This window comes from Marmota monax, unplaced genomic scaffold, assembly GCF_021218885.2.
Source record: "Marmota monax isolate L192 unplaced genomic scaffold, Marmota_monax_Labrador192_F-V1.1 WCK01_AAM20220418_F8-fsc00091, whole genome shotgun sequence".
Lineage (NCBI taxonomy): Eukaryota > Metazoa > Chordata > Mammalia > Rodentia > Sciuridae > Marmota > Marmota monax.
This window is the reverse complement of record NW_026692434.1, coordinates 3130507-3146750: the sequence shown is the minus strand read 5'-3', so window position 1 is coordinate 3146750 and position 16244 is coordinate 3130507. Positions and strand designations below refer to the sequence as shown.

The 16244-nt window shown below is 32.9% G+C and overlaps 1 protein-coding gene across 7 annotated transcripts in view; it reads right to left on the bottom strand.

The window, feature by feature from the left end:
• Col19a1 (collagen type XIX alpha 1 chain) overlaps positions 1 to 16244 on the bottom strand; it is a 327672-nt gene that overhangs the window by 291419 nt on the left and 20009 nt on the right. For all 7 annotated transcript variants that reach the window (XM_058578798.1, XM_058578800.1, XM_058578801.1 and 4 more), the window contains exons 3-4: positions 11023 to 11097; positions 9995 to 10094 (exon numbers count right to left, since the gene is read on the bottom strand). In XM_058578798.1, the coding sequence (XP_058434781.1) occupies positions 9995 to 10094; positions 11023 to 11097 (175 nt within the window). The remainder of the gene's footprint in view (positions 1 to 9994; positions 10095 to 11022; positions 11098 to 16244) is intronic.

The window sequence follows — 16244 nt, the reverse complement described above, 5'->3', positions numbered from 1 at the left end:
TTCTTTTTTCACTAGCATCAAAGCTGAACTTAAAATAATAGTGACACTATATCATAAAACATTTTTGTAGGCAGCTCTCTTAAACAAAGAGATTTTTACATTCTTATCTTGAGTAAATCAAAGGAGAGCTAGGTGACAAGAGGATAATAAAGAAAATTGCTTGTCCACATCTACTAGCTTTTGAGCCCCACACAGGAAGAAGAGCTAAGAGTTGAAACATTTATCAAAATCTGTGAGGCTCTGTATCTAGTCACTGTTGCCTCGGGGCCCTGGAGAATTAGAGAGAGGGTCATTAGACACCTGCCACTATCTTCTAAAATGTGCGTGCTCACACACAAACACACACAAACTTCACTCAAAGTCACAGGGCAACTCTGACACCTGAGGACTGAGGATGAATAGCTATGAGCAGAGATTAGCTGGATCTCGAGAAGCAGCACCTTCATGGGAAGGTTCCAAGTAAAGGCAGATAACACGCACTGGCAAGGAGATGAGAAAACAAGATTAGAAATATACCTGCTTTTTAACATGAACAAGAATACATGGGCAGCATCCGAGGGGCTCCAAGAAAAAAAAAACAAAAAACATATAACCTCTAAGAGGGAGCTGAGATTCTGTAACTGTAAAATTGTATAATTGTAACAACAGAGGCTCTGGTTTTGATTTGGCATAATTTGAAATGGTAGGATGTATACTAAGCTTTCTAGAATACATAGTCTTCCAATAGGAAGAAAAGGTGGACAATGGTACCACAGTGAGAGAAATGCGAGCTTAATTCAATGTTTAGGGCATCAGCATTGGAAATAAGACAGAGGTCACTAGCAACTTTGAAGGAGCAAGTTCCATAAGGTTCAAGAAGCCCTAGTCAGCTTTGAATGGATTAAGGGAAGTATGAGAAAGTGGAAGTTGTCAGTAACTATTTATTTGAGAAGCATGTGAGTAAAGGGGACTGTCAAGAGAACACGTTTCTAGTACAGGGAAGGATTAAGTATATATTAAGAATTAAGTATATATGTGTAGACTAAGAAGCCAGGATACTGTGCAGAGTCATGTTGAAGACAAGAGCAAGGGGATCACGGGTGGATCAAGGTCTGAGAGGAGGCTGGCGAGGAGAGGATTAAGAACACAAGTGAAGGGGTTAAGCTTTGAAAGTAAGAGGGTCACCTCGAGAGAGGACAGCTGACAAAGAGATTCTGAGCTCAAGAAAGGAAGTTGAGATGGTTCAAACACAACTCAGTCTCAGATTCATCCAACCAGATGTTAATAGTGCACAGCATCACCACACATATCCATATTAATTAAAATTTTCACTGAACTTGTGATCACTTCCAAATTATGTAGATCTAGTCATGGTAAAATAAACCAATCTAGTAAATTATTTGGATATTTTCTTCTTTTAGTTTAAAATCATAATTTTTTTTCCTTAATCTGGAATTATGTATTTTAGGAAGCTTAAGGGCTGACTAAAATGAGATTTGTGGGGGCTGGAGCTGGAGCTCAGTGGTAGAGTGCCTGCCTCACACGTGTGAGACACTGGGTTCAATCCTCAACACCACATAAAAATAAATAAATAAAGATATTGTGTTCATCTACAACTAAAAAAAATTTTTTAAAGTGAGATTATGGGCCAGTTGTACCTAATTTTTGTGTCACATGAAATAACAAAAGCATGTTTATTTTCTGATTTGCCTAAGTTGAAAGAATTAAAATGATAATAAATTAATGACATTATATGGCACAATTATTCTTCCTTGGTTGGCATAAATTTGTAAGTTTATTATTGAAATTGTGATTATATCTTACAGTTTGATTGTGTCCAAGAGTGAAGGTCAGACCATTTAATGCTATTTTATGAAATGTAGAGTTCTATCAGTTGAGGTCTCTAGAGTTATATTATTCCTTAGCAGTGGTATAATGAAACATCATGATGCATTACTACAGTCAATTCTCAGGCTAATTCATAAATGTAAGGTCATGCTTCTCTGTTTGTAGGTTTACAAACATTATAAAAGGAATTCATTTACAAATGCCTTATATTAATTACTAAATCTTCACAGCATTTTTAAGGGCCAAATAAGATTAAAGATGAAATCGATGATTGCCTGTTTTCTTTTTTTTAATATTTATTTTTTGGTTGTAGTTGGGAACAATACCCTTATTCTATTTACTTATTTTTATGTGGTGCTGAGGATCGAACCCAGGGCCGTGCATGTTCTAGATGAGTGCTCTACCACTGAGCCACAACCCTAGCCCCTGCCTGCTTTCTTTTGTATCTCTGAAAACCTGCAGTGCACACTCCACAGCAAATTCATATAACCCTCTCCAGGCCAACACTCAGCTGTCCCTTATGAAGTATGAGTCATTACATAAAAAGATGAGTGAAAAAAGAAAAAAAATCTAACACATATTCCAACAGTACAGGTAGATTAATCAATGCCTTTTAAATTAATTAGCACAGGTAATTACCAAAATGGAACAGTTTAATTTCATTACTTTACAATGACATTTGCATTATTATTAAGGCTAAGTAGTACATTAAGCAGTCTGGTACTTCACGACTCTCAAGGTAGATGATATACAGACATTTTAAGATAAGATAATTTACACATAATTGGCGATAAAACAATAGGAAATGGGGATGGGAGACTGAGCTCTAGATCCAAAGGTTCTATTTTCTGCATTTCAGGTCAACTACTTAATTTCATTGAAATTCAGTTTTTGCATCTATAAAATGGTGATGTGACAGCTGCATCACAGAGGTTATTGTAGTACAAAATAATATAAGAAGGCAAAAGCACATCATAAATCACAAAATATTTCACAAATGTGAATTGGTACTAATAATATCAATATTACTGTTGGACACTGGGTAATTATATGTGTTATCCTGAAGTCTTCTGTGGTAAAAAATCAAGTAATGGAGTTAGAAGTGATGTACTTTGTTTTTTGATGTGCTAATAAAAATAAATTTTGGGATGCAAAAATATGCAAATAGCTATATAATCTACCAACAAGATAAAAACCCTTAAGGTTTGAATATTCAATTCACATATAGTAAGCACTACTTATGGTGTATCAGGCACCATATTGGATACAAACACAAATCACATGGATGTAATCCCTAATTTGCTAAACTTTTACATCTTAACAACTTAGCTTCTCTGTCCAAAGAATGGGAGTTTTGATGGGGATAATGGTGTTGAAAGAAAAATAATACATTTCTGGTCATATGACATTTTTTAAGAAGCTTATTACCAATTTTGAATGACCATAGATTTTCATAAGAACTTAAATAATCTAGATGTTATACAAAAAACTGTATTTGAGGGCTAGGGTTGTAGCCTCGCACATGTGAGGCACTGGGTTCTATCCTCAGCACCACATAAAAATAAATAAAGGGATTCTGTCCATCTACAACTAAAATAAATAAATAAATAAATAAATAAATAAATACATGTGTTTAGTTCCCTAGAATTTTTCCAGGGGTTTAAATAATGTCCAGGGACATCCCAAAAAATCAAACTGTCTTCTACTTTAGATATGGACAAATTAAATTGTCGATGTTTTTTGAGTATAGCAGTTATCTCATACAATATTTATTAAATTTCTCCATATCTTAAACTCCAAAGATTCATGATATAACTAATGGCATTTGCTCACCTGAGATGTTTTCCCTCTTCTTACCACATCCACCTCTGACTTAGTATTCCCTTCAGTCTTCAAAACCCTGTTCAAATCCCATCACCTTGAAGTTTTTTTTTTCTTATTGTTCCATCTACAAGTGATTCTATCTTCTGAATGTTTAAAGCATCGAAAGTATGCTCAAATTGTATTTTTTTTTTACATTTCTTACCCCTAAGGGAATATATTCACACATTCCAGAGGCTAGAGCCACATCTTACACTTCCCTCGGCAAAGCCTGCATTACTAGTGAGTGCCAGCCCTATTTGCATGTTCTGTCTTGTGTTTCAACAAACAAGAAATGACCCTTTTTTCTTTAGAAATGATAACTTAACCACTTTTCTTTCAAAAGTTTACATACATTTAATGTTAGAAAGTGGTTATTTGTAAATATATTACAGCTTCTCACTCTCATTTCATGTGAGCCTTTTTATTTTTTGGTAATTTTAATCATTAAAAATATGCTCTGAAAGTAATAATGAAGGTACAATTGTTCCTACTTTCATAATAAATAAGTATTAAATATAATTAATGAATATTAATATTAAATCCATTTATAGTTTCTTCATCTACAACTCATGTGAAACAAAAAGATTTTTATCTTACAAGACTTTTGTCTTTTAGCACTCACAAATAGACATTAAACTTAAAAAAAGTATCTGCATATTATATAAAAAATTTTATCTCAGGCTAACAAATATTCAAGAACAAGAAAAATCTTTACTTAAGGTGGCATGAATGTTATAGGATCTCTACATGTATGATTAATTACTGGTACATTCTACTTTTCCTAAAATAATATTGAATTATGAGAAATCTGGAAGAGGAAAATCATAACTTACTTAAATTTAATAATGATAATATGAAATATTTCCAAAACTAGTAAACAAAATATTGAACTAATAAGATTTCACATTAATTTACATTTTAGTAGTCACTTTATACTAAGAAATTTGTTACTGGCACATATTAATATTCCTGAATTTTCTAGAAAAAATTAGTTCTTGTAATTTTACAGTATTAAAAAATCTGTAAACTTAATTAAAGTTCTGTTGCATCTAATACATTTAATTTTTCTAAGTTAGTGGACTTAAAGAATTCAGTAATTGTGAACCTAACAGGTTTTTCTTTTCATTTTAGGAATGCATGACTTACTAGCTCACCTCAAATTCTTGGTATGCCAAACTATAATTAAGGAAATACAGTGATGACATAAAGAATTATGTGTAACTGTCAGTCAATCTCATAAAAACAGCTGGACAACTTTTTAACTAAATCACATGCCCTTATATAGGAAACTTGTTATCTACCAATGAAAGAATGCCCAAGTGAAAACCCAAGGGATGCATAAATAGTCATTCTCTACAGCTTAATGGAATTGTAAAGTAATCCTCCTGAAACATCCGCAATTAAAAGCCTCAGTATCAGAATTCTGAACATAGTTTTGAGCCTCAGCATTTAACTGGTTTTGAGCACTTGGAGAGGACTCAAAAAGAGCAATAAAAATGGAACATGGGTTAGAAAATTGGCCCTTATGAGGGAAGGGATAAAAACTGACCTTCTGTATGATGCCTAAGGAAGTTTAGCCTTAACAAGAGAAAGGATGGGTTTTGAATCACAACGCAGCATAAGTGACAAAGTAATACATCTCAGTTTCTTCTCAGAACAAAGCAAGAGGGAAGTGTAGTTTTCCCTGTCACTCTGTGTCTCTGTAGTAGGTTCCAGGAAGACAAGAGAGCCCCTCATTCCTCCACCAAAGGAAGTTGCAGCCCATACTGATGGTCAACAAATGCTGAATAAAATGATAAGCTCTCCACCTTACTGCATTTATTTTAGTGACTTACCAAAGCTAACTCTTATCTACCTTTAAGCCAAACAGAAATGTTTTGGGAGCCTCTAAAATTTATACAGTACACTAAAGTTTTTATTTGTGATTCCATGAATTTTAAATTTAAAAACAAAACACAAAAACTTAAAACCATAATGTCTAGTGCTACTGATGATTTGGGAGATTACGTGAAATGAATGGATTAGATCATGAGAGAACATATTTAGTAGTATCTATCAATATATGTAAAATGACTTTCATTTCTAAAAACCAGTCTTGTGAAAATAATCCTAAGCAATATAAAACAACTTTCCTATATGTTATGCTCTTGTTCACACTAATAAAAATCTAGAGGTAAAGTAAAGGCCCATGTAGAAAAAACATGGCCACGGGATAAATCATTCAACAGTAGCAAAGACAAGGTAAAAATCACCCCATAATATATAAAACAGCTTTGCTAATATTTAGGATTATTTTCAAGGGGATTACTAAAGTCCAGAGAACTTGAAAGATTCCCCCCAAATCATGTTTTTAAAAACATATAATGCAAATTAGAATGGCTTCTATCAACCATCTTTTTTCTTTGAGACATGTTCATTTTTTATTTGTATAGAAATCATTTTCTTAACATTGACACTTCTCTACTATCAAGTGAGTGGCAATATATATATTTGAATTTTCAGCTATATTTAGACTTTTAAAATTTATTTTAACTGATAGATTAAAAAATAAAACTTAGCTGGCACAGTGGTGCACATCTATAATCCCAGCATCATGGGAGGCCACAGCAGGAGGATTGCAAGTTCAAAGCCAGGCTCAGCAATTTAAGAAGGCCCTAAGCAACTTAGTGAGACCATGTCTCAAAATTTTTTTAAAAAAGTAAATAAAAGGGCCGGGGATGTGGCTCAGTGGTTAAGCACCCCTGGGATCATTCACTGATACCTATAATTAAATCATAACCATATTAATGGGAATCATGTAACATTTAGATAAATATATACATTGTGCAGTATTTAAATCAGGTAAAACATACCTATCTCCTCGAACATTTATCATTCCTTTATAATGAAAACTTTAAAGTCCTTTCTTCTGGATTTTAAAAATGTATAGTACATTGTTGTTGTCTAAGGTCACCCTTATATGACAATGTGCAATAGCACCCCAGAACATCTTGCTCTTATCTAACTATAATTTAATATCCATGGATCAACTTTTCCCCATTCCTTCCCTTTACCCTCCTCTCCCTAGCCTCTGGTAACCACCATTCTACTCTCACCTGTTATTTCTTTTTTTCCATCTATATCTATGAAACTAAATACCTTGCTTTTATAAACTACCAATTTAATGAGAGACACCGAAAGAAGACTGTCACTAGAGATTTGTTTACCTGTGACAAAACCTAAGGGGACCATATCTGTCATTTATGTCACTCTGTCTAGCCACATTATCCAAACTCATAAACTATTATTACATTTAATCTGTGTTGGTTTTTTTTCATACATAGCCTCATTTTCCATTATTCTTAAGGACAGCTTCAGTGGCAAAAGTCACCAGCTTACAGGCATCATCCTAAATCAGATGCTACAGATATGAAAGGAATCTGTGAGCCCTTCTCTCTTTTCTTTTTTCCCTAATGGATCATAGCTCTTTAATTCGTTGAACCTAAAATGGCCTCAGAATCCTTCTCACCACAGTATTACAAATAGCCACAAAGGATCAAAAACCTGAGGGCTAAGGCTATCTACCATACTTGAACTCAATAATAAATCAGAAAATTCATTTCCTCATATTTTTGAAATTGATTTCTCCATTGGTCTATCAAAACTATACCCCTTCAGGATCAGTAGTACACAGAAACTCAACATGTGTCAAGTCTTCTAAAATATTCAATACTAAGCCCTTTTATTTTAAATGTCTCTATAAAGCAAATAATGAAAGATAGACAGGAACTCACTAAAAATATAAGGTTCTCTATGGTGTGCATGTGTTTGTATCATTTCTTAGAATTTCACCAATTTACCCAGATAATTGCCGAAACAGAACTGAAAATAATCCAAGAATGATCTTCTGGGACATAACACTCTATATATAAATAATGAATTATTTCTTTTACAGAAACAGGGATACTTGTAGATAAAAGAAGCCACGGAATTTTCCTCTAAAAAGAGAATCCTAGAAAACTAGGTAACATCCCACCCAGATTCTTTTAAAGCCTCCCCAGACTTACCATTTATTACCCCCAATAAATACTGAACAAATAGACATGAATTTAAAACAAAGCAAAACACATCATGCCTCTCAGAATACTGAACACATAGACATGAATTTAAAGCAAAGCAAAACACATCATGCCCCTTAGAAGTGCCTGAGCCTGTGCCACCTCTAAGTGTTTCATGGTGTTTATCTGGAGGGCCTCTGCCAAAGAAACCTTTGGGAATCCCACATTAAGCCAGGCTCAAGGCATTGAGTGTGCCTAACAGGTATATGAACAACACGCTTATTATGTCTCTTCCCTGGTGAATCTCACCCGGAATATGACAGAACAATAAAAGCAACCTCAGGCCCAGAAAGCATCCCCATTTTCCATATAAAATAGCATCTGTTTTTCCCATGCTGACTCTGCAAAGCAGCTTATTTACAAATATATAAATAGCTGCAACTTTACTCCAGTCTCATTGAAAAATCAAAATGGCATCATGCAGGAGAAGCATCCTAGCATACTTGGCTCAGTGAGTGAAATGTAAATGGATAGGAGCCAAGCTACTTGACACTCACTAGTCAGCTTAACCAGATACCCTCCAGTTTCCTGTAGTGAAGGTCCCAGGGTTCTGCTCCACAGAGCCAGAGAATTCATTTATATTGATTGCCTAGGGATTGGATAGCGATTTAGAGCCAAAGCCCAGGAAACAAATTTCAAGTCATGCTTAATATTTATAATCTCATGGATTCACAGGGGAATAGCATTGCCTAAAAGTCACAGCAAGGTTTCCAATATAGCTACTTAAAATTAGCTAAGTCTTTTTTCACTCAAATCCAATGAATTTTAAAAGATTTCACTCCAATCTTTTTTCCACCTGACCAGAATTACAAGAGTTTAAATAAGCAGGAAGAAAAGCTGCATTTTAATTTTTGGAACACAATATACTGCCTTTCCAAAATTCATTAAAGGTATCAACTACTAGTTTAGAAAGAAATATATGTATGAGAAATATTGTGCATCTTGACTTTTCTTTACTCCATATGCCTACTAAACATGGAAATGCTGTGCTGTCCACAATTCCTGTCTATAAAGCTACCTAAATCGCAACACATGACATTATTGGTTTGTACAGTTACATCTGCTGAAGCATCCACCATATCCCCAATATAAAATCCCTCTCTTCCCTAACATTCGTGTGTTTTACCAATTAATGGGTAGTTTACTTATAAGGAACCATGTTATTAAAGTAAAATTAACTAAAGTATCACAATACAGGAGGTTTAAAAGAAACTTTTCTCAAAGAAAAAGTGTTTGAAAGTTAGGTTATGCACAGCATCTGAGATGATTGATGCTATTTCCCTTAGATAATTCATATGTTGAGATTATCAACAATTTTTTGTAGAGGCTACCCATCAGGAAATAGCAGCATTCATAGGTTTTCCCACAAAACCACCTATGTTGCATGTTAAACCAAGTGGAATTTTGATGCTTTTGTCATGGTAGTGTTTTCATACACAGGGGTATTCATGCCTGACTCAAGGAATAAATATCATGATCATATATGTTCCCTGCCTTCCTGGTGACTCAACTTTCTGAATGATATTGAACTCATCCTCAAAATATTGCCAACCATACTGAAATTATTATTGCCCTGAACAGTTCCTGACCAATTGCCATTATTTAAAAGGTAACTTCTCTTTAAAAAAATAAAAATACAAAATTCTAGGTGTAACCATAGGAAAAAACAAAATAACAAAGTAAAAATAGTAAATTCATTTTAAATGAAAAGAATATCAAGATAAAAAATAAAACTGCAGAACAGTTGATTTTACTTTGTATTCTATGTACTACAGTGAATGCCTAATAGCTAAATTCTTTTAACTTATGTGACAAATGGTAAATGTAGAAATAAATTGAATAGATAACAGTTTTCTGTCTCTGAATTTACATTGTGTCTTGAGTTTTAAAGTTTACTCACATTTTAAAACCTAATATTACTTATGCCTACTTTAAGTATAAATAATATTTCTTCAAAAATGTATTTAATTACTATCCTCTAAAGATTATGGCTCTGTACATATAAAAGGTATTTCATATACTATAATACAAAAATCAGATGACAAAAAATTTCATAAATAAAAAATACATAAATAGCACAGCCTTCGAGTAGGGGATAAAACTATTGAAAAGGTTTTGCACTTTTTAAACAAATTATTTTGAAATTTCTTTAGAACATAGTTTTGTAGCATTATTAAAATACAAATAAAAATTATTATTTTACTTACATAGTATCTCTAATAAGAAGTGAACTTCCCAATTTGAAACAGGTTTTATCCCCTTCACAAAATGCACGTCTCAGAGAAAAGCTCTCTCCTAGATCAAAACCTGTAAAATGAGACACATTATTTAATCCAGCAGTTTTATTAAATTTAAATATACTCACAAAAATATTGATTTTCTTAACAAGGATTTTTTTGTTGTCTTTATCTATAGGCTGATTTACTTCAAATGAAACCCTGATGTTTGAGATCAGCAAAATTCCTTTGTTTTATCTTTTCCTCCTTTTAGGGTACAGAAGGATGAAACTCATTTTGTATATAGAATATGTAGCCTTCTTTCTGAAGAAAAGATCACAAATATATTTCAAAAGACTAAAATATTAGTATCTTCTGACATACATATTACCTAGGTAAATAGAGTAGCTCATTGTAGCATCTCTGAAGTGTAGACAAAAAGTTAGACAAAAAAATAATACAGTATTCATTTTCAATCTAAACAGCTCTTAAAAATAATACTTTAGGAGAATGCATATTGATGTGGGAAAATACTCGGAATTCAGATATAATACGTGTATTATTAATATGTTTGTGTGAGTGTGTGTGGGTTTAAGAGAGAATATGAGAGGGAAATAGAGAAGGACAGAAGAAGGTGATGGAGTGGAAGAGAAGGAGGAAGGAAGAGAAGAAGAAAGATTTGTAGGAATGTTATGCCAAAATGCTATTGGTGATTTTATCTGGGTGGTAAGGTCTTCTTTGCCATAAATTTCCCTTTCTCTTTAAAAAATTTCTATGGTGGATACAACTCCTATAATTTTAAATAACTTTTCTCCCCAACAGTATGAAGTGTTGTTGATCTTAAATTAAATGATACATAAAACTACTTTCAGCATTTTTCTGCACCATCTGCTTTTAATTTTTATGTTAATGCTACAGTCTTCAGTTGCAATATTTTTTTAAAAAACACCTACAATGTACTGCATTTTTGGTGATCATTTTACACTAAATCCTACTTTACCAAAGATTATAAAGCTTACCTGAAACTTCAAGTTCATTTCTGTTGTCTTGTGTGAACTGATATCCCACTGTCCTCAGAATAGGACACTGTTTTTCTGAAGAAAAAAAAATATATAAGTTATTTGTACCACATTTTCCAATCCAGTTTTTCAAATCAATTTGAATCTTATCATATAGTCAGAAAATTAAAATAAAAATGAAAACAAAAACAAATAGAACCACTTTGTTAAATTCTGTAAAATGTGGATAAAGATATTCCCCACCTGGCTTTGTGGCTGTGAGGATTCCATGTGGTTGCTTATGTAAAGTGCTTAGGATACTGCCTGGTACATAGTGGGTACTTCTTAGTGTTAGCTATTATAACTATCATCACTACTATTCTAACACTCCAACTGTTCCTATGTATTTGACATTAGGAAGTTGGCTGAATTTAAGTACATTGTTAAACTTTTATATCCAAAGCATACTCTAATAGTTAAACAAGTTTACTACTACTATATTTTAATATAAATTTGATTCAGGTTTGGGGATTGTAAGGTCCTTGCTTAGCATCTGGACAGCCACCTTAAGTGACAGCTGCCATTTTAAGAAAAATTTCACTTTCCTGCCCAAGGGCATTTCTGAGAAAGGCTCAACACTCCCTCATACCAACCCAACCCTTAATGGCCTGCAGTAGTACCTGCCCAGCTCTAATCCCTGTTTTGCCTCTCTCTGTCTTTGGAGAGTTGTGCCTTTATTTGTAAGCTCTGATGAATAAACTCTCCTGTGTATCTCTGCCTGGTCTCCATCTTTCATTCCTTGCTCCCCCATCTTTTAGTTCCTCACTTTCCATTCAGGGATTAAGCAATATTAAACTTTTAGAAGAAAAGGGGACATGTATGGAAATAATTAACATATAATTTAAAAGCCGCAGAGCAAAGATCTCTGCCATACAAAAAGTAGTCTAAAATGAAAAAAAAAATGAGATGAAATCATTGAAAAAGTGTTCATTATGTGCCAAGGAATCAGTGCTATTCACAGAGAAAAAAGATAAAACCAGTCTCTACTCACAATGAATTTACATGGTCAATAATACCATACTACCATTACATAATAATGTATATACACACACTGATATTTAAACATCTGAGTACATATTTAAATCTAATTCAGGCTGGGTACTGTAAATATAGTACTTAATTCACAAAAAAAATGCAGCCAATTTTTTTATTATGTCAGGATAACTATTCAATTAGGTGGCTAAAATCTTAAACCAAATCAATAATATATTTTGGCATCATGTAATCATAAGTTTAATTTGCTAGGTCTAAAATTTATGTCTGAGTTTTATAACTTAAAAGTTTTTCATATAGACAGGAGATAAACTGTTTAAAATAAAATTGATCTTCTGCTCTGTGAGAGTAGAAATTGCTGATCATCCAGTTCAATGGCTAAACTTCTCAGCCCTTCATTTGACAAGCATATCACTGGCCTTCGCCATGGTGACAAGTCATCATTTTGATATATTTAAGAAGAATAAACCATATTCTAAATAATGCTGTCAATCAGATTTAAAAGTAAGAAACAAATAAAATGTAATATACATTTTGGATACACAATTTGCAAAGTGAAATTATAGTACTAAATAATTTTGGAGGTTACTTCACTACTTTGAAACTCTACCTCATAGATCTGAAGATGGCATATCCTATTCTAAATAATAGTAAAATCACCAGATATTTTATAAATATTACCGATTTTTCCTGAACCTATAGTTTTTTTTTTTATTAAAACCCAATATCTCACCAAAGATTTCTACACTAAAAACTAGGGAATGTTGCTGAGGAAAAACTAAAGATCTAAATAATTCATGGGATAAACCAAGTATTTAGATTGGAAGACTCATTGTTATTAAGATGTCAATTCTTAGCTTTATCCCTAGATTCAGTGCAATGCCAGTTAAAATCCCAATAGATTGGAGAGTGCGTATGTGAGTGTCTGTATGAGAGAGAGACAGAGAAAGAGAGAAAACCAACAAGCTGATATTCAAATTATTATGGATATATATATATATATATATATATATATATATATATATAAAGCAAAATCAAAGAACATATTGAAAATTTAAACTATCAGACATTTTTAGTATGTGGCATGGATGCACATATAGAGAAAAAGATCAATGAAACAGACTAGAAGGTTTAAAGATCTGTGTACATATAGTCTCCTTATTTACTCCAAAACTATCATTGAAATTCAGTGGCAAAAGGATGATGTTTGAATAAATGGTGATGGTCAAAGAGATATCCATATAAAAACCACTGAATCTTGATCCTTGCTTCAAAGACAACAAAATAGATGCAGGTAGAATAGTAAATCTTCACAAACTTGTAGCAAAGATTTTTTTGAAAGGAACACAGGAAGCATTACTCACAAAAAAAGATAAATGGGACTTCATTAAAATTAAAATCTTTATTAATCAAAATACATTAGAAGAGGCCTGGGAATGTGGCTTAGTGGTTAAGTGCCCCTGAGTTCACTCCCTGGTACAAAAAAAAAAAAAAAAAGACATTAGAAGAGTGAAAAGACAAGCCATAGACCAGGAGAAGGTATCTGCATACATACACCCAATAAAGCATCATATCCGGAATATACAGTGAGCTCCCATAAATCAATAAGAAAAATATCGAAATGCTTATTTTAAGTTTGTCCAAAAAACTTAAGCACTTCAAAAATGAATATTCAAATTGTCAACCCACTGCTTGTGGAAGTGAAAATTACTATAATCACTTCAGAAAACTGTTCAGCAGTATTTATGAAGGTTAAATACACATGAATTCTGTGACTTGGAAATTCAATGGCCCAAAAGAAATGACAGCAAAAACAATGAGTGTAAATGACCCTTTTACATAAGATATCCATGACGGCATTATTCCTAATAATCTAAAACTGAAAACAACCCCAAAGTTCATCAGCAAGATGTTGGTATATACAACAATAAATTGTATAGCAATAAAAATAGAACAAACTAATGATACATGCAACAACTGGATGAATCTCACAAACAACATGAGGCAAAAAATATATATATAATTCCTCCCCAAATATGTGCTGCCTAATTCCATCTACATGAAGTGCAAAGACTGCATAACTAATCTATGTCAAAGCAGTGGTTATCCTGATGGGGTGTCAACTGGTCGACTGGGAGCATATACAGAGAAGCTTTCTGGGGTTCTGGAAGTGCTCTCTATTAGAGTAATAGTTAAACAGACCTATAAATACATACGTTAAAACTCCTTGCACTATCCACTTAACATTTGTTGACTTCCATGTGTGTAAGTAACACTTCAACAAAAGAGGAAAACAGCATTTCTATGAGAAAATATTTGAAGCTAAACCTTATTCTTATAAACAAAAATCCTAAATTCTCATCAAATTTTTATTATGGCCATGAATGACTATAACAAATAAAAGACTTTACAATATATGTATGCTTCAGCAGATAATTGGCAAAATGAATCTTCAGACAACAGAAAGGAACTTCCCACTGTAACACTTTCCTAATGAGGTAGAGGTATGTTGGCCTATTTCCAATTTGGAAACAGTATATATGTTATTTAAATTCTTCCAAGGACTTTGTGAAAATATAATGCAATAAACCTGTCACTTTGAAATGAATGGAATTCAACATTTCCAGCAATATTTATGTAAGTATTTCTCCATTAAAAGTCTTTAGCTTATGAAAATCAAATGTCATTTCATACAGAACACGCTTTGTTGTGAAAAGTTGGACAGAACAAATTAAAGCTAAATGTTGGACAGTACAAATTAAAGCTAAATAATGTTAATTATCTGTGCCTTAAGATTTAAGGCACAATAATAGTAATGCCTGAAATCTGATAAATCCATTGCATAAAGTCGCAAGGCTAGGGGAAGTGGCAATCGCAAGTTGAATATGCTAATTTATTTACATATCAACATATTCATTTTAATATAAAGTAAAGCACAGTTTAAAGTAAATGTACATGTACCTTAACCATTTACAGGTAAGATTCAAATATACGAATATTGTGTCAGGTAGACAGAGACCAAGCACTGTTGCAGTGTTTCTTCAAAAGTCCTCTGGAATATTTCAAAAGTAACGACTGAAATTTCTCTCCAAAAAATGTACTGCTTAGAGAATTCTAATCAGCAGATTTTTTTTCAAAAGCAAATACAAATGTCTTTTAAAAATTCATGCTAAGATGTTAATGACTGTCGGATCCACTTTTCTTCTTCCTTGGAAAATTTAAAGGACTGAAGGGGTATTAAAAAGAGCCAAAGGAAACAGAAAGCTAGGCAGCTAGATCAGACTTGTGTATTCCATGATTCCATTAATTATCTACAAATAAAATACACAATTCTTTTTTAGTTTAAAAAATTTAGAATCCCCTCATCATCCAAGGGAAGCAGACCATGACTATTCAACGTCAGAGTTGAAATACAACACGTTTCCCATAAACAAACATATTTTCTGCATATCTTTTCAAAAACATGTTAAATAATAGCATATCTAAGAAACTGTCTTCATCCTGTATCAGAAAAAAATCCTCCTTTTTAAACACCTGCTTGAAAAATAAATCTCTAAACACACACACACACACACACACACACAAAATCACCTTTTCCCCCTAATCTTTAAATCCTCATACTATGATTTTACCTTCTGGCATTATCTCCTCTAGCATGAGATTAGAGCATATCTTTTTTTTAAATTAATTTTTAGCTGATACATAGAAACATAAAAAACTGTACATATCTAGAGGTTAACAGACAAGAATTTTTGGAGAAGACACTGAAAGCACAGGAAACCAAAACAAAAGTAGACAAATGGGATTGCATCAAACTAAAAAGCTCCTGCACATCTTTTGATACATATTTTTCTTATCAGTGTTCTGGTATTTTCTGTACCTACTTATATAAAAGTCTTCAGTTTAATATATTATTCAATGATAGCATGTTAAAAATCCTTCTTTTTGCACTTTTATTTATTTTTAATTTTTGTTGGGGGGGGGGTAATAGGGATTGAATTCAGGGGCACTCGACCACTGAACCACATCCCCAGCTCTATTTTGTATTTTATTTAGAGACAGGGTCTTACTAAGTTGCTTAGTGCCTTGCTTTTGCTGAGGCCTGCTTTGAACTCTCAATCCTCCTGCCTCAGCCTCCTAAGCCACTATTTTATTATTGTTCACTGAAAGTATGTTGAGTTCCCCTTCTG